At 59.1% G+C, this 25,960-nt stretch overlaps 2 protein-coding genes across 9 annotated transcripts; both read right to left on the reverse strand.

The window, feature by feature from the left end:
- Window positions 1-639: 639 nt before the first annotated feature.
- On the reverse strand, window positions 640-13,621 carry TMEM184A (transmembrane protein 184A). 6 transcript variants are annotated; one of them, XM_087417456.1, is made up of 9 exons: window positions 13,450-13,621; window positions 10,502-10,662; window positions 7,903-8,130; window positions 5,151-5,316; window positions 4,538-4,628; window positions 4,360-4,435; window positions 4,105-4,196; window positions 3,103-3,272; window positions 1,530-2,461 (listed from the first exon to the last, which is right to left on the reverse strand). In XM_087417456.1, exons 3-9 carry the CDS (start codon window positions 8,128-8,130, stop codon window positions 1,986-1,988), a joined length of 1,299 nt encoding a protein of 432 aa, XP_087273582.1. In that variant the 5' UTR covers window positions 10,502-10,662; window positions 13,450-13,621; the 3' UTR covers window positions 1,530-1,985. The 6 variants fall into 6 exon arrangements, with proteins under 6 accessions (XP_087273580.1, XP_087273584.1, XP_087273582.1 ...); XM_087417454.1 differs by lacking the exons at window positions 10,502-10,662; window positions 13,450-13,621 and adding an exon at window positions 640-1,523 and having other exon boundaries at window positions 2,264-2,461; window positions 7,903-9,770; XM_087417458.1 differs by lacking the exons at window positions 10,502-10,662; window positions 13,450-13,621 and adding an exon at window positions 640-1,523 and having other exon boundaries at window positions 2,264-2,571; window positions 3,099-3,272; window positions 7,903-9,770.
- Window positions 13,622-18,557: 4,936 nt separating this feature from the next.
- PSMG3 (proteasome assembly chaperone 3) lies at window positions 18,558-24,795 on the reverse strand. 3 transcript variants are annotated; one of them, XM_087417460.1, is made up of 3 exons: window positions 24,655-24,795; window positions 19,656-19,893; window positions 18,558-19,050 (listed from the first exon to the last, which is right to left on the reverse strand). In XM_087417460.1, the coding sequence occupies exons 2-3, from the start codon at window positions 19,869-19,871 to the stop codon at window positions 18,898-18,900; spliced, it is 369 nt and encodes a 122-aa protein (XP_087273586.1). In that variant the 5' UTR covers window positions 19,872-19,893; window positions 24,655-24,795; the 3' UTR covers window positions 18,558-18,897. The 3 variants fall into 3 exon arrangements, with proteins under 3 accessions (XP_087273586.1, XP_087273587.1, XP_004440952.1); XM_087417461.1 differs by lacking the exon at window positions 24,655-24,795 and adding an exon at window positions 20,506-20,521; XM_004440895.3 differs by lacking the exon at window positions 24,655-24,795 and having other exon boundaries at window positions 19,656-20,340.
- Window positions 24,796-25,960: the final 1,165 nt, after the last annotated feature.

The following is a 25,960-nucleotide window of genomic DNA, read 5'->3' on the forward strand; positions in this document are numbered from 1 at the left end:
TTGCGTACTGCGCTGGCCTGGTCAGCCCGCCCTGGCTCCCCGTGCCTGCGGGCTCTCGGACGCCCAGGCCCCTGCCCGCCTCTCCTCCCCCAGCCAGGTCCTCTAGGAGGCTCCCTCTCCCCAGCTGCTTCTGTTTCCTTCCCGTGTTTCTAAACCTGTTTGGGGCCCTTTGCAGCTTCCGGGGGGTAGGGCCTGTGTCCCAGGCTCAGCTGTCCCAGCTCTCCGGGCACCAGCCTAGCAGATGGAGGGAGGGAGAGGATGCAGGGCGAGGTGGGGGGGATGGCAAGCTCCAGGTATGAGCCCCATGACGCCCTGCTCTCTCTGGCCTTTGCCTATGTGGCCTCATCTACCTGCCATGGGCGGAGCTAGCAGGAGGCCCAGTTTATGGAGGAAACTGAGGCTCCGAGGGGGAGGTGAGTGCCCCGGGTCTCATGGCGGCACAGGGCAGGGCACTCCGTCTCGAGTGTGAGCCCTTTGCCCCACCCTGCTCTGAGCAGTGACCATGGCTGGCAGCCCCAGGGTGGACTGGGACGACCCGCCCCCCCGTGACTCCCAGACTTAGCCAATGGGCCTCCTTTGACCACCTCACTCGGTCCATTCGTCAGGGCACTGACCCTGCAAGAACAGAAGCCACTAGAGTCACTAGAAAACACAGTGTTTATGTATAAATAAGCACGATTCACCAGGAAGCCCGCAGGCTCTGCTGGTGGCCAGGGCAAAGGTTCTGTGCAGGCAGCCCGGGCACCTTCCACACCCACATTGGGCACACCCTCCCGGGGGGGGGGGGCTTTCCAGGGCTCCCCATGGCTGGGGGTGTGTGGAGCCGTGGTGGCCCTTCTCCTTCGGGCCCAATGGGCCACAGCAAGGCCCAGCTGAGTCACCCACCCCCACCAGCCCATGTGGACCCCACCCACTGGTGGTGCCCGGAGCTCCAGTCCTCTCGGGTCCAGGCTGCCCAACTCTGTCCTGGCTGTCGTTGCCTGCAGCTGCCCAGCCTGGGATCTGTCCACCCAGGGAGGCCATGCTGGCTCCCTGCCCCCTGGTGGCCACCTGAGCTGATGGCCAGGGGAGCCCAGCAGGTCGTCAGGGGGCCCACCGGCCAGAGGGAGGATGGGAGGTGGGCTCCATGGGCCTGGCAGGAGGGCTCCCAAGAGAGGCTTGACCTTTGGTAAGAGGGTTGGGGAGTGACGGGCCCTGTCCTCTCCCAGAGGCCTGAGCTGCCTGTCCCCAGCCAGGCAGCTGGTGACCCTGAGGCCCTCCCTCCTACAGCTCCTCGTCAGGGATCAGCATCCTCTTCTCCACGTTGCGGCTCTTCCTGCCTCCACTAGAGCCACCTGCCATGCCGGGGTGGGTGCCGGGCGAGGGGTGCCCGCCCTGGCCGTGCCCCGGGGCCTCATGTGTGGCCTGCTGCGTATAGTGCTGGTAGGCAGGGGAGAAGTTGTGGATTGCATCCTGCACGATGTCCTGGGGGCTCATGGTCTCCTTGAGGCCGCTGGAGATGCTCTGCATGGGGGCTGTGGGGGCTGGGGGCAGGCAGCACGTGGGCAGGGGCAGGGGCCTCCCTGGACCTGTCATCTCCCCCTCGTACCCCCAGCCCCGGGGACATGGCCCTGCTCCCCGCCGGTCTCGGGGCTGCCCAGGGCTGGGCTTCTGCATCTTCAGGTCCTGGCCTCTACCAGCAGCGGGTGACTCCCAGGACCCCCGAATCTTAGCCCCAGCTCCTCCACCCTGGGCTGTCCCAGCCCAGACCCCCTGCCAGGGGCCACAGGAGGGGAATGCCTTGGCTAGTTTCCACCTTCTCTCTGGCCTGGGGTGAACCCTTCACACCCATGGCCATGCCAGGCTGGCTGGAGCAGCCACAGACCGTCCCTGCCCAAACGGGCCGTTCACTAGCGATGCCAGCCCCAGGCCCCTCCGTCAGGCTGGTCCAGGCACCTGGGTGTGGTGGCCGGGACACCCCAGGCTCGGGTGGCACCAAACCCCCATCACCAGAGAGTCCTTGGGGCCCAAATGTCTGGTCCTGGTATCTTCCCCTGGACTAGATGCAGACGAGGCACCTGTCTGGGGCTCGGGGCCTCCAGTGGGGATGTCTCCCTCTCCATTGAGGTGACATTCCCCAGGCCCGTGTGCAGGACGGGGACAGAGACATGGTGCTGAGGAGGCCCAGAGGAGGCAGGGCTGGCCATGCCCCAGCACAGGCCCATGGCTGCGATGCCCCTGGTGCAGCCCCTCCTCACCCCTCGGCTGGCAGGGCCCGGCATACCTGGAGAGTTCTCTTTCTTCTCTGCGTACACCTGGCAGGTGAAGGCATAGCGCAGGGCGATGGAGGCAAAGAGCATCTCGATGCAGATGATGAAGTTCTGGTAGCCAGCGGCCAGCGTGCCGGCCCCCACTTTGCTCCCATCGATGACCTGGACCTCAGGGATGACCCCACACCTCTCCAGGATGGCCAGCAGCATCCCTGGGGGATGGTGACCGCCACTCAGGCACCCAGCCTGGACAGGAGGCTGGACTGGAGCTGACCCCAGCCAAGAGTCCCTCCGAGGCTGGCCTCGTGGGCTTGACGGGGGTCTGCAGGGGAGGACAAGGTTCAGGCCCCTGCAGAGACTCTTCCGGCTGGCTCTGGGACAACCTGTCCACGTGGTCCCGTTCCGTGGAGGGGGAGGCTGAGGTTCAGAGCGGTCGGGCACCTCCAGAGCTGGGGTCTTGGTACAGAAGTTCCCTGAGCGCCCGCCCTGACCTCTCCACCCCCAGACCTGGGGCACACCCTTCGCTGTCTGGTGACCATCCTCCTCTGCAAAGTGGGGGCTGGGAGTGCCCACAGCCAGGCCCAGGGCCTGGTGGGGACAGGGCTCCATGGTCCATCTGTGTGTCCACTCCACCCACAACGGGCCGGACCTACTGGGTGGAGGACTCACCATTTCCAACCACCCCCCGCCCCTGCACCCAGGAGCTTTATGGCTTCCAGCTGAGAGGGCTGCGTTACTGACCCATGCTACAGCTGGGGAAACTGAGGCGGGGCCTGAGGGTGCCCGAGAAACTGGGGGTGGGGTTTAAACCATGCTCTTTGGGCTCCAGCCCCTGCCTCACAGCCCCACCTACCCTGCCAGAAAGACAGGAAGATGACAGCCTTGATGGTGAAGAACTTGAGGACAGGCTCAAAGGGCTGCAGGAGCTCCCTGGTGGCGAAGTAGAAAAGGAACAGGGCGTAGAGGGCCAGGCTGACGGAGACATTGTAGATGAGGGTGACATAGAGGTAGCCGCTGCGGATACTGGGGCAAGAGCAGGTGCGAGGGGTCAGGGCACTCCCCGTGCCCCCTAGTGCCCTCCCCGCCCATATCAGCTGTGCCATTGGCCTGTCTCCCCCACCCCACCCGGAGCCTGGGCACCAGCAGCGACCCAGACCTGGACTCTCCCTCCAGGGCAGGCAGATGGCACCTGAGGGGAGTGGCCAAAGAGCTGGGGAGGACGCCGGCAGAGGGGTCTTGCAGAGAGTCCCAACGCAGCGGTAAGGATGTGGCTCCCATGCCCGCTCCCCCTGCCCCAATCTGCCTGGGCACAGCCTGCAGGAATCGGCCTCTAGGCTGTGGACACACAGGTGGCGTGCGCCTGTGCATGAGTGTGTGTGTGTATGTGCGTGTGACCGTGTGTGTGCACATGTGAGTGTTGTATGTGCATGAGCATGTGAGTGTGTGGGAGTGTCCGTGTGTGTGTGAGCATGTGTGCACATGCGTGTCCACACACAGGTGAGCATGTGTGCACGTGCGTGTGGTGTGCGCATGTGGCCCTAGCTCCTTCTGGATCGTGCCACCTCCCCTCTGCCTCAATGGCATGTGCCTGGGCGGAGCTGGGCTCCCTCCGTGAACATCCTTAAATCCACCCCTTGTTCTCCTCGGGGGGAGCCGCTGAGGGGGGCTGGGAATCCTCAGGGCACACACGGATGAGGGCTGCTCCTCTGGGTCCACTTACCACGGCCTGGCCCTGGCGGTTTCCAGGGAGGAGGGGAGGCATGTCCCCATGCCAGGATGACTTGGGCTGCGCTGAGCCCCACCTCCCAGCCCCCTGTCTGCCTCCCCCGCCCCAACGGCATCCCCCTCGCCTTACTTGAAGTCCCCATCATGGTATTTGCCAAACGCCTGCAGGATGATGGTGACCAAGGCCATGACAGGCTTCACGACGCAGAACTGCAGCGTGGCCTGGGAGGCGGGAGGAGGGTGAGGGGGGTCTCCACCTCCAGGGGCCCAGGAATGGGTGAATGGGGCAGCTGGCCGGAGCTGGCCTCCCAGCACACTGGGCAGTGAGGGCTGGTCGGTGGGTGGCTGGAAGAGCCAGGCAGGGTTGGGCGAGCCCCCCACTCACCTGCTTGCAGAAGCGCAGGAACCCGATGGAGTAGGACCTGCCGCGCAGGCAGCAGGTGCCGTAGAAGCAGCTGGACCTGGGGGGCGGCAGTCCCTGAGGGGGGCTCGGGAGGAGCGTGCCCAGACCGGTAGCTGCCCTGGGCGGGGAGGCCCCGCTGGGCTCCGGGGTGAGAGCTTACCGGATGGGCTTTCCCCGGATCTCAGCCATGATGGCACTCTCGCCCCCCAAGTACTGGAAACAGAGGCTCAGGAAGCTGTAAATGACAAAGGCTGCAAGCCGGGGTGGGGGGCAGCTGTGAGCCTGGGCAGTCCGAGGGCACCCCCGGCCTGCACAAAGGCTCCCCGACACCCCCCGTTTGACCCACACGGAACACATGGTGCCCATTTCCTGGAGTCACACAGCAGGACCCTCCCCTCTCAGGAACTCCCAGCCCCAGCTCTGGGACCACATGCATCCTCAGTGTCCCTGGTGGTGGTGAGGCCTGCAGCAGTCACTGCAGCTCTGATGCCCCCCACCTCGTCCAGGGACCCCTGTTTCCCAGCTGCAGTGCTCCCCTCCCTCAACTTGCGGGCCTGGCTCACCCTCAACATCGATAATCCTGGATATCAGGCGGCCCTCCCTACAGGGCCTCGCTAAGCTGGACTCAGGCCTGGTGTATGGGTGCCTGGGACAGGCAGTGGGAGTGCCCCCGGGAGTCCCCTTACTCGGCTCCCCTGCGCTGCCCAGCCTCAGGACCTCCGGACCCTCTCACCCTCTAGGGACCTCCTGGAGCCTGGGGCTGGGGCGCTCACCCTCGTAGCAGTCCCGCACAGAGTCGAAGTAGATGTAGTGCTGGTGGGCCCCCAGGAGGAGGAGGCTGAGCCAGGAGTCGAAGGCATAGACGGGCACAATGAAGAGCAGGCGGATGATGTAGCGCTGCTCGTTGGGGACGGTGTAGGAGCGCAGGTGCAGGTAGATCTGGACGAGTGGAGCAAGGGCATGCTGTGGGGATGGGCCGCCCACCACCCCGCTGGGTGGGCCAGCCCTCGAGCAGGAGGGACAGTGTGAACAGGAACCTTCCGCAGTGGAACACTCATTCACTCCTGTGCTCATTCATTCATTCATTCATTCAAGGAGAATCTCCAGAGGGGCATCCTTGGCCCCGGAGTGGGTACGGATGTTCCAGAAAGCAGTCTTGCATTTCGACTGAGGGTGTTCAAAAGGCCGATTCCCTCTGACCCCTTCTAGGGATTGGTCCCGGGGGTTGGATCTATCCAGAAATAAAGACAGAGGTTGTGTATGAGGGTGTCCTCCTATGAGACATGGTGGGGACCTGGGCATGGTGGTGGGCTGGGCTGATCACACTGGTGCCACCATGTGGAGGGGTACCGAACAGCCAGTAAAAATGACACCCCTGAGCGGGGAAATGCTCTGATAGAGTGAGACAGGTAAACATCAGGAGGACAGACCAAGTCGGCCCCCAAGTGTGTTGAAAATCATGGTGAAAACGAAAGGAAAGGCATCACCCTTTAATCCCTGGATGACAGGAAAATATGAGTGATTATCAGTCGTCTGTAAACCTTTCTAGATTTTCCACGTTTTCTACCAGGACATGAAAAACAGTGACAGGGTCTTTAGGAGGAAGAGGCGCCGGGGAGCCAGGCGCACAGGTGGCTGGCTGTGGTCCCACAGCACCTCTGGAAGGCTGGAGGTGGAGAGAGGGTGGGCGAAGGGCAGGCTGAGCAGAGGCCCGCGTGCACCCAGCTTCTAGGGCAAAGCACGGGGAGTGGCGGGGGCAGGCTGGCGTCAGGCACAGGCTCCTTATCAGCTGGTGTAGTGGGAAGGGCAGGGCATGACCAGCCATCAGGAGACCTGAATTCCGCTCCCGGTGCTGGCTCTGCCTGGCTGGGCAGACTTGGCAAGCCGCTGTCCTCTCTGGCCTTTGTTTCCTGTCCTTAAAGCAAGGAGTCCTTTCTGTCCTGTTGGGCTCTGAATGGGCCGAGAGTCTGGGACGACGCTGGGCCCAGGAGCTGCAGCCCCTGGGTCTCCGTCAGCCCTGTGCAGGCTGTGGGGCCCCAGGAAGCACAGACACAGGCGCAGCCCGTCCCCAGAATTACAGAAGGTCAGGGCTAGACAGAGGGGGAACCCAGAGCCCAGACTGTGGCTGGGACAGGGACAGCCCCCACCCAGGACTCTGGGCACCTGCTCCCCTTGCTGTTCCTTGTCCTATAAATCACAGCTTATACCAGACCTAAGACTATTCCACCACCAGGGTGTAGGGCATGGCTTGATGCAAATGAAAACCACCACCCACCTGTCCAGTCTACCTGTCCAGATGCCTGAGGGCAGCATGGTAAGACTCAGCGCAAATACTGCCTCCTCCAGGCAGTCCTCCCTTATGGCCCCCACAGGAAGGGACCACCTCCACCTGCGGCTCTCAGCTACACCATACTCTACCTGGCCCCCCTTACACACTTGTTCACCTTCTATTCTAGTTATTCAAGGCACATGGCAGGCGGCTTTCACTGAGAGGGGCATCTACTCTTACCTCCTGCCTCAGAGGCCTCTGGCCGCCCGCCCCACTGCCTGCCAGTCGCCTGAAAGGCCCCTCCTGAATAGGCTAGTGCCAGCTGGATCACCCTGAAGGGCAGCTCTGCTCTCAGCTCCTCCCACGAACAGCCTTCCCTGGCTCCCCAGCACCCCCCAGGCTGAAGGCCAAACCTCTGCACTGATGTCCAAGGCCCCTCTTATATGTCCCTGGCCTGCACACGAGCTCCCGCCCCCACCCTTGCTCTCGCTTCTCCGGGGCAGGCGTGTCCTCCCCGCGCCTCTGGAGTATCTGAGAATTCTCAGGACCTCAGCTGTGCTTGGGCACCACCCCCTGCTGCCTGCTCCCTGACTCTTCCCGGCTGCTGGGCCTGCCCTCCTCCCTCTGGGGGGCTGCCCTGTCTCCCCATGTGACTGTTCCGGGCTTGGGCATGTTGCCTCCTTCACGAGGAGGCTGATGGGGGCGGCCCCTCCTGGAGCCCTGTCCCCTCCAGCTGAGCTCTGACCCAGCTCTCGGCTCTCAACTCCCTACAGAGCAAAGTCCTAGCCCTCACCAGGCTTCCTGGGGATGCCACGCCTCCGGAGGGAGAAGGACCTTTTCCCTCCTAGCTACATGAGCCTGGGAAAGACCCCCGGCCTCTCTCAGCCTCAGTGTTCTCATCTATGAAATGGGACATCGCTGACTTCTGTGAACAGGGTGAGAGGCTGATAGAATACTCCAGGGGAAGGGACTGGCGCCCAGCTGGCACTCTGCACTCTGCCCTGTGCCTGGAAGAGACCTCCCGTCTTCAGGTCTGGCTCCCACGTGCCATGTTCTGGGGACAGCCCCCTCCCCTACCCCATCGCCCTGTCCTGATGCCGCCTCTGAGAGACCCTGGGCACTGTTCCTCCATCCAGCCAGGCCCCTGATATCTGCCCTGAGGCCATCGCTTGAGGTTCCTCCATCCCAGCAGGGCCAGCCAGGGCCACATCCCACAGAGAGCAGGGCCCGAGGGAGGTGCAGAGGGGACGGCTTACCTGGTGGCAGGTAAGGACCAGGGCGGTCCACACGAAGATACCCGAGATGCCGCGGGCCAGTGCGGTGGTAAGGAAGAGCCGGGAGGTGTCCTGGGAGCCATTCGCCACGTGGTCCACCTGCCGCCCCATGGGCACGGTGGGCATGGCCGCCAGGGGGCTGGGCTGCAGCCAGGTTGCCCACACCAGGGGGGCGCTGGCTGTTCCCAGGAGCCCTGAGGCATTAGTCATCTGCAGAGGCGAAGGGAGGACAGACAAGGAGGAGTGAGGGCAAAGGTGCTCCCGGCGGCTGGAGGCAGCCCTAGTGCCAGCCAGGGGGAGGAGGGAGAGGGGCAGGGAGGCAGCTGCGCTGAGCGGGCGTGGGAGGGGCTCCTCCTCCAGGCTGGGGACATGCCCAGGGCTGCCCTGGGCATCGGTCACCATCCCCTCCATGACCACCCAGCCCACTTTCCCTGATTCAGGGCAGCCCAGGGCGCCCTCCGTGTGCAAGGACCCAGCTCCAAGGCCCCGGCCTGGGGCTCCCTCCTGCCCCAGGGCTCAGCCACCCGGGCACAGACATCAGTCACCTGACCGACCTGGGGCGGTCCCCACCTCTGGTGCCCTGGGCTGGCGGGGAACCCGCTTTTTAGGGGCCAAAGATATCCGAGGAAGTGTGGGAGCCCCTTTGCCCTGACTGCTTGGGGTGGCGTCCAGGAACCTGGCCAGACTGGCCCTGCCAGCCGCAGCAGATGGCATGGGGTGCAGCCCCCACCCACTGGCTCCCAGGACCTGCCCAGCTTTGCCACAGGGCCCTCGGCCACCCCGAGCCCACTTGCTAGCTCTGAGTGCCTGTTCTTCAGCCGCTGGCCAACCTGCTGGGGCACCGTCCCCTCCCGCCTCCCACGCTCAAGGCCCCATCCCAGCCTCCTCTACTCTCTCCAGCCTTGGTCACGGGCCCAGCGCCTACCTCTCAGGCAGGAAGCTCCTGGCCTACCTCTGGGAGGCCCGGCCTCCAGGAAAGCCTTGCTGGTCATTCCTGTGGCCACGTGGCCCCACTGGCGGCCCCAGTGGGGGTGGGGCAAGGCCGCTATCTGGAGACTGTACCAGGCCCGGGGAGGGGTGGCCACCGCCTCACCTCTGGGGTGGCCCACCTGAGCTCCCTGCGGCAGGGAGGGGCTGAGGAGCAGGGGAGGAGCGGAGGGCTGTCGCCTCCCGCTGTGGACACTCTATCCCTCCCAGGCTGTTTGCTCAGCGGCAGCTGGCTCCCAGGAACCTGCTGGCCGCCAGGTGCCCTCGCCTGCCTGCGCCAGACGGCCAGGCAGCTGCCACCCGGGCCTGAGATAGGTGGGAGGGGTCTGCAGTGGGCCAGGGTGTGCTGGGACTGCATAGTGGGTACGGGTTTCCATTTGGGGTGATGAAAGTTCTGGAAGGAGATGGAGGTGGCGGTTGTACAACAGCGTGGGTGTATTAAATGCCACTGAGTTGTTTACTTAAAAATGAGTAAATTTATTATGAGAATTTCGCCTCAATTAAAAGAGCCCAGTCCCCAAGAGGTACATTGGAAACATTTCTGGGTTTTTTTGGTGGGGAGGGAGTAACAGATGGGTCACTGGGCCCTGCTTGGGGCCCTCCCTGACTGGTGGTCAGCGCTGTGCCAGAGGCCCCTGTACAAAGAGGCTTGGCCCCTCTGTCTCCTAGAGGTGGTGGCAGGGTGGGGGCCTCAGCTCATCTCTTGGCCCCGCTCTGGGTACAAACGGGTTCTGTGCTGTGACAGGCCCACACGTTCCCGTCCTTCCTGCCACCCAGCCCTCCCTGCAGCCTTGTGCGATAGGGGTCAAGGCCCCTTTGGAGGTGGGAATGGGAGACTCAGAGAGGCTCATCCACCTGTCCAGGGTCCCCCAGGGGTACAGGAGGGTCTGGGGTGAGGCCGTCAATCCCCGCTCCCCCACCCCTCCGCCAGCACTGACCCCCCCAGGGAACCCCCAGCCCTGAGGCTGTGCCCTGACTCTCAGATCCAGCCCTGAGGCCCTGCCTGAGCCTGCCCGCCAGTCTCCCATACCCAGCATGGGCCTCCTCTGAGCTCTGCCTCGGACCTTCTGACTCTTCTGCCAGCTGACTGCTTGTCCTGCCATCTCGGATGTCACCTCCTCTCTCCACCACTTCTTTAAATTCCACCTGGAATTCCCCATCCACCTGGTGGCTTTGCGTGTGCCGCCTGCCCGCCCTCCACAGCAGCTTCCGGGACCTGCTGCCCCGCCCAGCCTATGCCCCGTGCACGGGAGCGAGCATCCTCTGTGGGCTCCCACTGGGCCCCCGCAGGGGCAGCGGTTGTGGTCTACACCTTCTCCAGCCAAAGTCAGTTCCTGCATGCCTAAGGTGCTCACCCCTGAGCCCCACCTGTCCATGGTGCCAGCGCCTGGCCGGCTGGCACCCCGGGACCTCCAGAAGCATCAGCTCAGTGTGCACAGGGCACACTCTCTGATCACGGATATCGTTACCATTTACACACAACTGTGAAGATGGCACCATGACTGCCCACAGGGATGACGGCTTGGGGACCTTGAAGGGCGAAGACTCAGATATCAGGACAGGGACAGGACCAGCAGGGTCCCAGGGGACTCACTCGTGCTTCAGGCGGGGAAACCGAGGCCTAGGTCCTTCCCAGGCTGATGCTGCGGATGACTGGGCGTACAGCAGCAAGCATGTGGTTAGATGACAGAAGGACTTCCCCAGCTGGTGGCACCAGCGCCAGGCCTCTGGGAGGGCTCTGAGGGGCCCTGGACCCTGGACACAGACAGACGGACTTTGGAAGCTCTGCCCTTTCTTCAAAGGCAGACACACAGTGGGACAAGGCCTTTCTGATGAGGCCGGTCGCCAGGTGGGGAGGCCTGGTGGTCTCCCCGTCCCATGGCTCTGCCAGCGGCAAGTGGGGGCGAGGGGTCTCTGGCGTCAGACTGAGCTGGTTCCCGGCCCGAGGGTCCCTGAGCTTCCATTCAAGGCCACCGCCTGCTCTGATGATGGAGGCCAGGCCACGCCACTGCTGGGGTCCTCTACAGCTGTCCTAGCCTGGCACGCTCTTGTTCAGCCCCTGCCTCCAAGAAGGCCTCCAGAGAGCCCTGGCGCTGACGCCTACTGACTCGAGGACCCCTCACACACTCTGGGGAAGGGCCCTGCCCTTCCAGCCAGTCCTGGGCCTGGCTCGCATTTTATCACCCTGGGACTCTGCAAACGGGGGAGGCTTCCCATCGTCTCTACCCGCATCTTTCCCTGGCTTCCTGACCAGGTCCCTCCAGAGGCAGCCTCGGCCCTCAGCCTTGTCCTCCCCATGGTCTCAGCCACCTTGGCGGGCCCCTCACCTCTCTGGAGTCAAGATGAGTGTGGGGTTCTCCAGTCTCCTCCTTGGGGTACAGCATGCAGGTCCCTGCAATCCCTGGGGGGTCTGGACACCCCCCTGTGCCTTGCCCTGAGCTCAGGGGAAGGCCCCCAGCCATGTGGCCCTCCCACGGCCCGTATCCCAGAGCAGGACCACACGCCAAGCATGGCCCGTGAGCAAGCAGGAGGCCTGTGGGTGGGGGTGGCGTCGCTCCGCCAGGAGAGAGAAGGAGCCGGGCTGTACCAGGTAGGCATTGCCGGGAGAGGCTGAGCACCATTTGGCTGTCCGTGGGCCTCTCTAGCCAAATGAGACCCCAGCCCCGGTGGCCGGTGCCACAGCCCACGCCCACTCAGGAGAGGTGGTTGGACTGGCTGGGCTTGATTTCCCTGCCTAGGGGCTGGACGCTGACCAAGCCCAGCGCAGGACAGACCTGCCGACCCAGATCCGGGCAGCTGGGGCGTCTGACCACTGTTTACTGTGACCAGGTGACTGGACTCCCGCCAGCTCCCTGCCGGGCTGTGGGGTGGTTGAGAAGCCACGCCCGTCCCCAACCTCAATGCCCTCAGGCCAGCGCCTGCCTTTCACCCTGTGACCTGATGCCCGTGGCTCCTTGGCCTTGCTATTGGCACCAAACCTCTGGCCTGCCCAGCCTCCTTCTCAGCCGGCCTGCCATCAGGGGATGTCTCTGAGGGCTCCTGGCTGCTCTCCCACAGCGACAGGCTCTCCCGTCCCTCCTTCCCTGCCCCCAGCCCCTTCCAGCTGCTGAGAGCTGCCCGTTCTGGGCCGGCAGAGATGGGGTGGGGACAGGGGGGCAGGGGCATGCTGACTTGCCGCTCCCCCAGGCTGGCCCCACCAGGTCCTGTGGTTCTGCCTGGGGCCCTCCCCTGCTGGCGCCCAGAGAGTGGCAGGGAGGACTTGCCACTGGGCTTTCCTCCCAGCCCACACAATGGCCACTGACTCAACTAATACCCACCATGGCCTGGGGCCTGGGGGTGACTGGACAGGGGCTCAACATTGGCCAAGGGGCCTGGTGCTCAGGCCTCTAAGTTACACACGTGGGAGCGGGAAGCAAGAGGGGCGGGGCAGCGGCTGGGCCACGGGGGCCTCCCCGTCCCCCCAGCACCAACCTGTAGGCCTGGATGACAAGTCCCAGCCTGGCCACCCACCGTCCTGGGGACCCCAAAGCCATTCCTTCCCTTCCTCTGGGCCCAAGAGGTGAGTGGGGGACTGAGGGTCCTTCCAGCCCTGGTTCTGGGGTCCCTCACGTGGTGGGCGAGCAGGGCAGCATTGCCTCCTGGTGGCCAAGACGCCCGCTCCTCACCTGGCACCTCACAGGGCACTGAGACCCAGAGCCAGGGGTGAGCAGGCCCTGGGTCAGACATGTGGGTTGGGACCTAGCCTGGCCACTCACTGTGTCTGTGACCTTGGGCAAACCCTGGGCCTCTCTGAGCCTCAGTTTCTACCAGCAACTGGAACCCCCATGTGCAGCTCCAGTCAGAGTGGGGACTCAGGAGGCACTGGCCTCTCTGTCACCTGCTCCTCTTAAAGGTGGCTGTAGGCTGCTGCAGCTCGAGAGAGCTCGGGCCTGGCTGTCTCAGTCGGCCCAGTGTCCTGCCGGCCAGGTGTGCCGCAGGTGGACTTCTCTCAACTTCCAAGCTGCAGGGCTGACCAGCGCTGCCAACACTGTTGGCCCAGTGGGACGCCAGTGTGAGGTTCAGGACTGCACTCCCTCCTGGATGCTTCTGTCCTTTCTGTCCTGCCCATGCCTGGCCCGTGTCCCTCCTCCAGACCTGTTGCCTCAGTCCCCAGAGAGAATCTGCGTGTGCCGGGAGCCTGTCCATACCTGCCCGTTGCCCCAGAGTGAGCTGCCAGCCCTGGCTGTGTACCTGGGGGGGACCCTTCCATGTGGAGCTGGGGCAAGGGCACTGACCTGGGCCTGGCCTGGTCAGGCTGGCCTGAGACCCTTTTTGGTTACTAGGTGGCATCTTGGGGCCTGGAAGGAGGCACAGCCTCTGGGGCAGAGAGGGGGTGGGGGTACAGGGGCTGTGACCCTCAGAATTCCAAAGTGGGCTTTTTTCTCCAGGACCCTCCAGCCCATGGGGGTGCATGGGGCCCCAGTTTGGACACCACACCCCTCTCGTGGGTGTGTACACAAACACTCACACAGGTACACACACACATGCACGCACACAGCTCACCTCCCTGCTGGCGCCCTCAGCCGTGTGGCCAGGCCCCTTGGCCAGGTCTGTTGAGGCCTTCAGGCCTGAGAGGGTGGTGGGGGCGTCTGCCTACAGTGGAGTCTCCAGCTTTGGTTGTCCCTCCTCACAGCGGGCTGGTCAGTCCCAGAGACTATTGCTCCTGCGAAGCCCTGGCCTCTCCCCAGACTCAGAAAACTACTCCCTCCCGCCCAGCCAGCCCGCCCTGCTAGGCCGGCCCTACCTGCCTGGTGCAGCCCAGGCCACACCCTCCACCATGCCCTGCCCAAACTCTGGGACCAGCCGTCCCTCCCATCCACCATCCAGCGGGCTGCAGAGTCTCCCTCATCTGGGCGTGGATCTTGTCTGGACCACTGACCAGGTGTGGCTTTGGGTCTCTCATCTCTTTGGCCATCTGTGTGGGCGGGGGGTCTGACGTCCACTTCATAAGGTGCAGTGAGGCTTACATGGGGTGACACAGAGTCTGCCACACCCAGATGCAGTTATCCTTCCCCCCTCTGCTCATCCTTCTTCATTTTCCCGTCTTCGGTCCCCTCATCCCTCGACTGGCATCAGGGAGCTGGAGGGAATCCCAGGAGTCCTGTCCCACTCATTAACGGGGCGACCACGTGTGGCAGACCTTCCCTGGGCGAAGAACCACAGTCCTCGGGATGCGGGGCAGGGATGAGCTCTGGCCACAAAGGAGGCTGCGGGGTGTGGACACCCTGCACGGTCCTGAGCCTCAGTCTTCCCATCTGTGAAGTGGGCTCAACGATCCTTATGCTCCTGACTGGGGTGAGCGTTGACGGCTGAGCGCAGAGCGTGTGTGTCCTGTGTGCTGGCCCTGGGCCTGCGACATCCCGCTTGAGGCCTGTGTTTCTGGGTTTCTTTTGCTTGGAGATTTCCCCCGCTTTCAATCTCTCTCTTTCCACCTCCTGCCTCTCCTTCCTTCCAGCTGCCATGTTTCTCCCAAGGCCTCCCCATCCTACCTTCTGTCCAGCCAGGAACATTCGGCCTCGTCCCTTCTCAAGGCCCAGGCATGGGTGGTGGGCAGCCCGGTTCTAGCGATCCCGCCAGAGAGCAGTGCTCAGCCCTCCAGGTCTCCCTTTCTTCACCGCGGGATGGGGCACACGGCTCCGTGCAGCCCACCTTACACGGGCGATGGAGCCCATGCGACAAGACTGTCGGCCATTGTCCTCACACACACGGGGCATCCAGCCACTCCTGCCTCTGCCCTGGGCTTTATGGGGACCCATTGGAGAGACGGTCCTGGTAAGAATGTCCCCAAACTTAGGCTTATTTCTGAAAACTTCTCCCACCTTCCTAGGGCTCCATGCCTTCCATCTCCTCACAGTCTTTCTGGAATTTACGAGCCCTCCTTTCCCACCTGAGCCGTCCTCATCCCCACACAAGACATGGTTTGTCCTCTGTTCTCTGGCTGTGATGCCAGACAATAAACCCAAGATGACAGAGCACCTCTCTGCAGCCACCCTCCACAGCACTCCGGTTTCTCTGATTTCATTCTCATCAATTGGGCCAACATTCTAGTCACTTCCCCGAGTGCCCCTCTCCTGATTTCCAATTTCACTCCAAGGCGCTGAACAGAACAGCCGACGCCAGCTTCCTCGGCTGGTCCCCATGTGCCGCTGTCTGATTCCACGGGTTTTTTGTCATAATTGGTTCAGGTGGGTCCAGGGCTCGGTGGAACCCCCAGATAAGCTGCTCAGGATGGTAACCAAGAGCAGCCGCCCTCCCTGGCTTCTCTTGACCTCCAAGGGCACCCACTCGCCCTTGGCTCTGAGCTGGAGCTGCGTGCCCACGTCCACTTAGGAAATGGAGGGAGAGGGAGGGAGGGAGGGGAGCCGGGGGGCCTCAGCTTGCAGCACAGTGGAAAACCATGTTGGATGAATCACACCACGTGGGGCCAAGGACATGGCCTTGAAAGGGTGAATCTCATCTACCAGTGCGTGCCGCAGGGGCTGGCAAATCAGCCCAACGTTCATTATCTACATTCGGCCGTAAATTGCTGGAAGTTGTAATTACAGTCTGATCGCTGGGTAAGCGCCATATGCAGCCTTTCCATCTAAAGGAATAACAATTTCCACAGCACAGACAGCCCTGCCTGCGGAAACCACGGCTTTATAGGTCTCTTTATTGGAACATGTATCTCTCTTCCTGAATTATGGCAGCTGGGAGCAGAGCACCGCGGAAAGCAAACGGCCCGGAGCTCTTCCACACGAGTCCCGGGTCTTGATTTATAAGGCAGAGCAGAACAGCAAGGCACTGGCTTCAGTGACGGAAGAATTTAGTCTCAGTCTGTATTTTTTAAGAGCTACCAGACAGCTTCGGGCAGCTGTAAATAAATATGACTTGGAGAGGGCGCTAGGGACCCTGATTTCAATTATACGTCAGTTATACCACCACCTTTGGGGTGGGCAGCCAAGGGACAGCACAAGTCACACGGGGCACAACTGCGTTTACATCCGGGGCCACCTCTGATCACCAGGGCATTGCTGAGCGACTCACCTTGTCTTTCTGAGCCTTAATTTTCTCCACTGCCTACCTGCCTCTTAAAGGCGGTCATGAGAACTCAATCAGATGGCATGGGCACCACCAGTGCCTGGCTCATAGGAGGCCCCACAAAGAACCCGGGAATGAGTGTCACTGAGGGGCCCGGGGACGGGTGAGCAGCATGGACTCTGGGGACCTCCGCCAGGGTTCAAATCCCAGCTCTGCCACTCAGGGGCAGCTGTGACTCTCCATGCCTCATTTCCTCGTCTGTAACAGGGAGATGACGAGAGCCTCGCCCTCACCCAGGTGTTGTGAAGATTAAACACGTTACCACACGTGAGAAAATGCTGACCGCAGAGCCGTCGTGGCCATGGGCAGCGTGAGCTGGTCCTATTGTTACGCATTTAGGACCCAATCAGAACACCACGAGCTGCACAGCTGGATTTAGGCTCAGACTGAAGCCCCATCCATGCCCCAGGTCCCCACTTGTTACATGAGAGAAGCCTCGGTTCCATGGACAAAACATCTCATGTTTAGATGACAAGGGTGAATAATCACAGGCTGACACTGAGCTAAGAGATGTCTGCATAATGCTGCTCTGAGGTATTAATCTGACGAGGCCACGCCCAGGCTCCAGGACCGGGGCTGAGTGCTCCAGCAGCTGGCTCCCCAACCCCCAGTTCCCTTTATCCCACAGTGACTTGACCCCCACACCTGTCACGACACACAGTCACCTTCAGGGTCCTCACTTGTGTGTGGACAGTCCTTTCCCTTCTTCCTCGGTCAGCTCCTTTGTGCCCTTGAAACGTGTGTTGGTCCAGGTCCTCCAAGAGGCAGACGCCACGTGGGGTTCGCCACATAGGATCTGATCAGGGGAAATGCCGGTGTGGGAACAAGCGCAGAGGGAGCTAGAAGGTCATGGGAGCCAGGAGGCTGCAGTTCAAGTCCACCCGAGGGGCAGAAAGAGGATGGTGAGCGGGAGCTGTGCTGTCCAGGAAGGTGGGGCAAAGCTGCTGGGAGTCTTTGAGCCAAAGCTGGCCACAAAGGAAGCCTGTGTCTCCCGGAGATGGCCCTGCCTCAGTTTCCCCTGGTGTCCCCAAAGCACGCAGGTCATAGTAGGGGGCAGCCCAGGGACAGCCTGCGAGGCGCCTCTCCTGCTCCAGCGTCAGCATCTCCTCCAGGAAGCCTGGCGGATCCCCACCTGTGACTCCTGGCCTCCTCATGCTGAGGTTACCCAGTCACCCCGAAGCCGGTCTGTCCCTGCGGGTTTACCCAACTGTGCCCTGGATGAGACTATGAGGTCTGCAAGGACAGGGGCCTGCAGGGCTGATGGTGGCCCTGCAGGGACACAGCACTGGGCACACCCAGATGCTCAGTTTGCTGAGGGAAGAGCCCTTGAACAGTTTTCCTGTCCCATCTTCAGCAAACTCACGCTCCACGTTATTTTTAAATTGGACCGGTGGTTGGACCAGTCTCTCCTGTCACCTGTTCTGGAGGGGTTTCTAAAATCAAGAAACTTGCAGGATTTCAGAAGCTGTTGGTTCTGAGAAACCAGATAGATACCCCTTCTGATCTCAGGAACACACAGATGCCACTACGGTGTTTCCTCATATGAACTTAAGAAGTGATCCTAAATGCCCGGGGAGGGCATCTGGGGGCTCCCTCCATTTCAGGGATCCCAGCTGGCTTTGCTTCTGGGTCTCGTCTCCTAACTCAGCTCTCCATTGCCCCATTTTCTCACGAGACTGAGTCCAATGGCACAAAGATTTAACCTGCTGGTTTCCGGTACCACCAGTGACCACATCCCTGCAGCTGGAGGGAGCACGAGGGAGAGCCCAGGTGGGTCCCATGCTGCTCTCTGCTGGAGGCCGGGGCAGTCACGGGCCGACTTTCGTGGCATAAACGCCATCCTGAAGCTAGTGCCTCACCCCGTGCTTCTGCAACCCATGGGAATATTTCCTGAGATTATTTCCAAAGGACAAACTGACCCGATTTGAAAGCCTTTCGCCGGCTTCTTGCTGAGCTCAGCATCGAGTCCCAAGGCCTCAGTGCAGCACAGCAGGCCCTCTGCCAGCTCTCTGCCACCTCGGGCTCCACATTCAGCCAGCCCGACATCCTGCCGTCTGACCTCAGCAGCGCCCTGCCCCCGCCGTGCTTCTCCCACCACTCAGCAGTCCCTCCCTACAGAGCCTTCCCGGGCAGTCAGTGGCTGCCTAGTCTGCCCTGGCCGGCCCTCCCCTGGCTGGCCCCATGCCCGTGGGGTGACATGCATCTGCTCCCCAGCTTTTGAAGATGTGGCTCCTGAGGCTGGGTCTCTGCTCCCTGGTTACTAGCACAGTAATCAGCACACAGCAGGACAGTAAGAAATGTCTCTGGAATGGAAGCTGACAGCCCTCCAGCTCCCCAAGCTCACTCAGAGGAATCACAGGAAGAGGAGCAAAATGAAGAGGGTGCTCACAGCCAGCTGCCCGGACCCGTCTCATCCATGTGGACCACAGACTACACTTTTGCCAAAAAAGTTTTCCTCCTACCTAAGGCACGCTAACTGCACTTAGACTGTGTGACTGAAATTTCTCAGCACTGTTAAGAAGAATGATGAAGTATTTGGGATATGCATTTCTTTTTAATAAAAAAAAAATTTCCTCTAACAATTGATACTTCACATCGAGGGCATGACTCAGGCCCAGTAACTCATTCTTTCAATTCCCAAATGTATGCCACTATTTGGACCCTGGTGAGAACCATTCATAACTCCCCCAAGACACATTCCACGTCCTCCATCCATTGATGATCTTAGCGACCAAGCAAAGAGTCACCTGAGACATGCATACTTCTTCTTCCTTCTGACTAAATGAAGAAAGAGTCTTCACATCATTGAGGAGGTGTCTTGAGTTTCCACTTGGCCCTGTTGCACAGCAGGTGTGGCCAATAACTCCAGGGTCACCACACCTGGCACATCTGGATCACCTCCTTCAAGGCCTTCAGCCCCTCCATGCTTCTGTCCTTCACGGCCACGGCCAGGAGAACTGCTCTGTTTCCAGCTTCTTGAGACACAAATGTCACCAGGTTCTTTGCAAAGACATGGATGAGAGGCTGGAGAAGAAAACCATTTTAACTGCAAGAAATCTGTTTTTCCCTTAATGCCTTCATTAACCATCCTCTAGGAACCCAGACTGGCTTCCCACAACACCATTAAATCCCCACCCGAGGAGCTCAATGCAACAGTGATTCTGAGTTCAGTGAGACTCAGAACACTCCATCGTAAACACACTGCTAAGGAGGCATCATTACATTCGTGTCCTCAGTGCCTCCTGACTTCTCCGTCTCTTCTGGCACTCTCTTATCTGGAAGGACTAATAAAAGACAAGTCTGCAGAGGAGAATCTGTCAAATCTCACAGGCAATCTTTCCAGAATGGAGCACAGACAGCCGCTCATTACCATACATATCATAGCAGGGTCAAACTGAGAGGGAGGCTCACAATATCTCTGCTTGTCTGCTAGATAAGATGCTGATGGGCTGGGAAAGGCATCCACCAACGGCAGACAGATGCCTTCAGACCCACGAAGGCCTCGGAAAAAGCTGTCACCATGGGGATGGGGCTTGCCTATCAGACACTCCATGTCCCTATTATAGACAAATTATAGCCACAGAAGCAGTTTCTCCTTCACTGTGGGGATCCCTTCCCAACCACTTTACCTCATCCTGCCCCAGGAGGACTTTAGTGGTGAGCACCGGCTTGCTGAAGTCACTGGCCACATTGCTGGGTTCCAGGGAGACCAGGGTACCCATCTTCCCGAACTGGGTCACCACCACGAGGATGTGACTGCTGAAGGCTGTGCAGACCACCTGGGTGGGGACTCCACACACCACTTCAGTCCTCTGTTTCGATACCACCAACGGTTTGCCTTCCATGGCTGGGCCTCTTCAAAGGCACCTTTAGTTTATGTGAAAAAGAAAAAAAAGGACTAAGTCAATCCAACCACGTCAGATCTGCCTTGGGGCTCCAAGATAAGTGCCACTAGTCTTTAAGACAGAAACACAAGGAGGCCCGTTCAGAGTGAGCGTCTGTCCGCCCATCAGGCTCCACCCAGGGCTTGGTGGATTCGCTGATCGGACACACGTGTGTGCATGGACAGCCCGGTCGGAGATGCAGACTGTGCAAACACGCTCGTCTCTGCAGGCAGCGGGGAATCTCTCTCCCCGAGAGCGGCATTTCCCGCGCGGGGCCTGCCGTCTGCGTTTCTGTACGACCCCACTGCATCCCGCGGCACCATTCGGGCCCGGGACCCTCAGTCGCGCCTGGGGAGGGAGGCAGGCGCCGCAGGTGCACCACCCGGCCGAAAGCAGGGGGCCCCGCCCCACAGCGCCGCCCTCCGCTCCGCCCCCGGAGGCTTCTTTCCGTGTTTGGAGAAACCACCGGTCCCGCGGGAGGGGCAGCGCTACCCACAAGGCGGGAGCAGAGGACAGCAGGGCCAGCAGGGGTCCCCCGGAACGCCCATCCCCCCCCCCAGACCCTCTGCCGGCCCGCCAAAATGCCCACACTCACCGCGCCGCGCCCGGAAGTGACGCAGCGTAGGCCACTCGGGCCCCCCAGCGCGCCGCAGCCCCGCCCCCGACAGGCCCCGCCCCACCCTCTCAGCGCCAGGCCCGCCCCCTCGCCGTGCTGCCCCTGCCGGAAGTGCAGTCTGCGTGATTTCCGGTCCCCAGACCGGGGCCTCAGGTTCCGGAGCAGTGGGGTTCCGTTCTGCCACGAAGGGCCTGGCCGGGCACCTTGGGTCCCGGGGTCCGCTGCCTGGGGACAGAGGCTGCAGCCCCAGGCCCTCAGCAGAGGGACCTCTGGCTTCTCCAGGAGGCGGTTCATGGAGACCCCTCACCTCTGTGGTGGGGGAAACCTCAGAGATGGGGCTCTGGCCCCTTGGCTGTGGGCTCCAGGACCCCCTCCTAGACAGGGAGCTGTCAGGGGTAACCCAGGGCCGGGCAGGAGTTCGAGCCGGACACAGACTGCATTCAGGGCTATTGACGTTGGGGACGAGAGGCTCAGTGCAGAGCCGGGCTCAGTGCCAGTACTGCATGGCCGGTGGGGTTTACCGCCCAGGAGCAGATGGGGTCGGGGGCGAGTGACGACCGAGAGGGGCCCCCGGGGGTGGGAGATTCCAGCTAAACCAGGCCAGGGGGAGTCTTGCTGAAGGCAGGCCGGGTGCCCAGAACACCGGGGGTTGGTGGACGGTGAGGAATCCAGTGGGAAACAAGGGCAATCAGATGTGGAGGGTGGGGTTGCTCGCTAAAACTGGAAAATGCAGAGACCACACAGGAGTCTGAAAGACAGAGCCTCACTGAGAAGGAGTTCAGGGAGCCTGGGTAGAGTTTTCTAGGAGAGAATCTTCGCAGAGCCCTCTCTGCTGTGAAGTAACAGCCCTTTCAAGCCCTCTAGAAGCCCATCTGGGATATCCTCCCGTGTCACTGGCACTTACTGTGTGCCAGGCATTGTTCCCAGTGCTTTATTTATGGTAACTTATTGAATCTTAACAACCCCATTGAGTAGAAACGTTATCATCCCCTTTTTTATAGACAGGATGTTCAGGGTCGGAGAACTTGCCCAAAGTCACAAAGCTGGTAGGGCTGGTTCTGGACTCCAAACCCTTACCCTTAATTACTGGTCTGGTGGCACACGTGCCCAGGTAAAGGGGAAGAGGAGGGACCAGTGCTGCCCCTTCAGCAGGATGATTTCTGGTTCCTCCCCGAGAACCCTGAGAGACCCCCACTGCTTATCCTCCCTTTCTCCCAGCTGGAAGTTTTATTGGCAGGTGGGGGAATCTTGTGCTGATACTGCAGTAATTTGAGCCTCGAGACTCTTCCTCGGGGGATTAATAGCCCTTCAAAACCCCACCCCCAGAAGCCTTTCTGTCCAGTTTGCTGACAGCCCTGTCCAGGTGCAGTTCTCCCTAGCCTAGTCTGTCCACACCACTTCACCCCTTAGGCAGCCCTAATGTCTTTACTCCTTTCCCATGACTTAGTGATTCTCTCTACAATCTAAGTCAGGTCAAATGAAGCATGCTCCATCCAAAATGATTTCTGGTGGCCTAAAATAAAAGGCATGTATAAAAAAACATTATCAAGATAGACGTAAAAATCAAGAGGAAACTTGTTTTTGAGCTTTCTTGCAGCCAGTTCACAGAGGGAAAGATTATGAGCTTCCTGGTTCCAATACTCAAGAAGGAGGAGGCATATCAATTTCTCAGGAGAGTCTGAGTTTTGGTTGCTTCTAAATTTAAACACACGTCCACCCACACACACCCCAAAAGCAAATTGCCAGTGTACTGCTTTGCCATTTGAAACCTTCAAAAAGTTCTTTCACTTTTAGGCACCTGTTCATGTATTCTCTCTCTGTAGGCAAATAGACACCAGAAATCTGGCCCCCTCCTCCAAAAAAAAAAAAAAAACTCTGAAATAAACTTATCACTTTTGTAAAAGAGATGGTGAAGAACAAAGTGGATGATGTTTTGATGACACTGTTAAGCAAATATGGAAACGCTTGTCATTTGGCTATTTTTTGGTCTAGGTCTTTGAGTATGAAGGAAACGAGAGATGGGAAGTTTGTCCTAGGATGGGTGGTGGCATTCTGCAGAGGGGGCTTCCTGTGGCCTAAATGGACGTGTGGGCAGAACTGACACACTTAGAATAATGGAGGAGGAGCCCGTTGTCTGCTGTTGACTGCTCTCCAGTGCAGAGCAGTCATTGGACCGGAAAGAAAGATTTCTGTAGTGAATTCACTTAAAATGGGAATCAAATAGTAATAGTCTCAAGAGTAGGCAAAACAGTTTGAGGATTTATCTTGAAAAGTCAAAAAAAAAAAAAAGGGAAAATATCTTGAATGTGTCTTATAGTCAAGGAATTTTAGGTTATTAATGCAATTATACATTAATTTGTAGAACCAACAAAGAATTAATCGAGTGTTGATTTGGCAGGGTCATAATTCTTCCAGCAAATTGTATGATAGCTCAACACATTATCCTTCACATGGTGTGTGATTTTCCCAGCTCCGTTAGAAAGAGGATTGGTTTTGCTAAAATGTATGAGGGCACCATCAATTTTCCCAAGAGCCTCTCTTAATCCTTTGATATTCAAATCGCTTCCTGTTGAAGTACGTCCTGTCATTAGCGCTGTCAGATTCCTCCTCCTCAGCGGCTTGCCTGTCTCTGGCTGCCAGGCCCTCCCACGCTGGCCAGTGGCTTTGGGCTTGATCTGAACATGTCTCAGTGTTGCATTTATGGGCTTTCTGAAATCTTGCATCTTTCATAAGATTTACAATTTGGGTTTGCAGTTGATTTGCACTATGCTTCCGCAGCTTCACAACATGATTTCCAGGCGTTTCAACGTCGGGCGTGTGTGAGAGATTCTGGAGCCCTGCCGGGAAGGGTATTTGAGTGGAGCCCGATTATGTAAACGGTCAATTCAGTAGCGAAACTCTGTGTTATGACATTTCTAGTTTCCTCTGCACGCCCACAGGCACTCAGGTAACCGGACTTCAACCATCAGGACCTCCTGGGTGTGACAGTCCTGGGGTGGGTGAGTCCTTGGGCTTCAAAATCAACCTCTTTGGCCCCTTACTAACTTCGTGCTTTGCGGCAACCTGCCCTGTCGGCCTCAGTTTCTCAGCTTAAAAATGGAGGGAACGATTGTGCCTGCCTCTCGGTATTGAGTGAGGTGATCCCTGCGCAGTGAGTCGCTGGAACTTGATGAATTTAGCTACTCAATTTATCATTGACCGACTGTTCTCTCATCTTTGCATAAATAAAATCCTGCTGCTGTATACCGGATGAGGAGCAGCCTGAGTGCAAATCACCACTGGGACGCGGGGGGACTCACGTTCAAGGGTTCAAGTCGCTGTCTGTTGCCCTTGACCCTCGCGGCCTGAACGCCTGGGCCTCGCAGGACGCTCTCTCCAGGCTGCCAAGAGGGTGACCGCCAGGCTCTCCGGGGGCCCCAGGGTCTGCCCGAGTAACGGTCTTGCAGACACAGCATTCTCCCTAAGATCTTGTGTGACATGGTGATAGGTGGCACCATTTCATTTATATGAATGATAATCACTCTCACGTCTCAGCTGGTTTGTGGAGAGGAGCTGGGTAGTAATGGGGATTACACTTGTGATGCAGGCCTGAGACATGGGCATTAGATCTGGATATTTTATTATATTTACAGTACAGGTATTTTGGAATGAGTGGGGGAAGAGGTATCCGTTAGGATTCTTTCAAACGTAGGTGACAGACACCCGTGTGAAACCATCTAACGCCCCTAAAGGGGAACAGATGGGCTCATACAACTGGAAAACTCGAGACCCAAACAATTTCTCTCTCCGTCTCTTCTCTCTGCAATTGTGCTGGCTTCGTTCTCAGACGGGCTGTCCTGTGTTGTGGTAAAATCACCAGCCTCCGCACCCCAGTAGCTTTTCTTTCCCAGTATTCTCAGTAAAAGTTCCAGGATTGAATCTCCTTAGACCAACCTGGCTCACATGCCCTCCCTGAACCAATCACTATTTAAAAAATAAGTCAATGTAAAAGCCACTTTCCGTGCATTTGGGAGATAAAAAGTACTTCTAAGTAATGTATGCCGAAGGAGAAATCATAAATGGAAATTACAAAATATTTAGAACGCTCCCCTCTCCCCTCCCCCCAGCCCTTGGAAACCACTCACTTACTTTCTGTTTCCGTGGATTCGCCTGTTCTGGACATTTCCTGTAAATGGACTCATACACTCTGTGGCTTTTGTGTCTGGCTCCTTTCTCTGGGCATGGTGTTCCCGAGGTTCATCTACATATCAGTGCTTCATTCTTTTTGGAGAAACCAATTCTTGCCTGCTGAGTAATTGGGAGGATTAAATGACATCACATTTGCCAAAGGGCCTTGTTTAGGGCCTGACACAAAGAGGATATTTAATCAAGTTTCCTTCCTGTCATGAGTCACTGGAATCCGCTGGCGATGCCACATTCCTAGGCCCTCATGTGACCAATGGCTCCAGGCTCTCTGCACTCCAGGCTTTTCGAGGAGCAGGAAGGCCAGGAATGGCAGTGCGAAGTGATCTCTCTGGTCCCCTAAGTCTCCTCGATGGGTGTAGTGACCATCAAAGCCAGCTCCGATGGACTTTACGGTCATGAGGTCATAATGCCACAGTCCCCTCTCTGGAGAAAGGCTGTGACTGCAGAAGCTGGATCGTGCTATATTAGGACATACATTTATAAACAGTCACAAAAGGCTGCAGAGGCAGCAAGGCTGGGCGCAGCCACCATGGCCCACTTCACGCTGTCTATAGATCTTTCTCCACTTGGCGACCCTGCGGCTAAGGACTGAGAGAGACTCTGTGCTCTGTGGAACCCGGTTTTGCCCCCAGCCTCACCATTGCCTTTTCTTTGCCCCAGCTGGGTTTGCCTGAACCTGCTGGCGTGGCTATGTGCCTGTAAAGTTGCTTGTGTGGCACGGTGTCCCCACACACAATGGTGGCAAAGACCCTTGAATAAATTTTTGTTGTTAGTGCCGTTGACTAGATTCCGACTCCCAGTGACCCTGTGGAGAGCAGAGCAGAACCTTGCCTGGTCTCTTTGGGCCATCCTCTCACCTTCTCGCGCTATGTCAGAGAATGCTCTGCTGCTATTCGTCGTAGAGTTTTCACGGCCAATTTTTGGGGAAGTGGGTAGCCGGGTCCTTCTTCCTAGTCTGTCTAGTCTGGAAGCTCCGCTGGAACCTGTCTACCATGGGTGACCCTGCTGGTATTAGAAATCCTGGTGGCATAGCTTTCAGCATCACAGCCACACGCAGCCGCCACAGTATGACAAGCGCCAGACGAGTGATATGGTTCCCTGACCGGGAAATGAACCTGGGCCGCAACAGAGAGAGCACCGAATCTTAACCACCGGACCACCAGGGCTGGCTCTTGAATAAATAGCATCACAGAAATAAAAGCAATTCCAGTTAGGGTGCTCCACAAGACGGAAATTACCTTCAGCAACA

This window comes from Ceratotherium simum, chromosome 26, assembly GCF_057802395.1.
Source record: "Ceratotherium simum simum isolate JZ-2026a chromosome 26, ASM5780239v1, whole genome shotgun sequence".
In the NCBI taxonomy this organism is placed as follows: domain Eukaryota; kingdom Metazoa; phylum Chordata; class Mammalia; order Perissodactyla; family Rhinocerotidae; genus Ceratotherium; species Ceratotherium simum.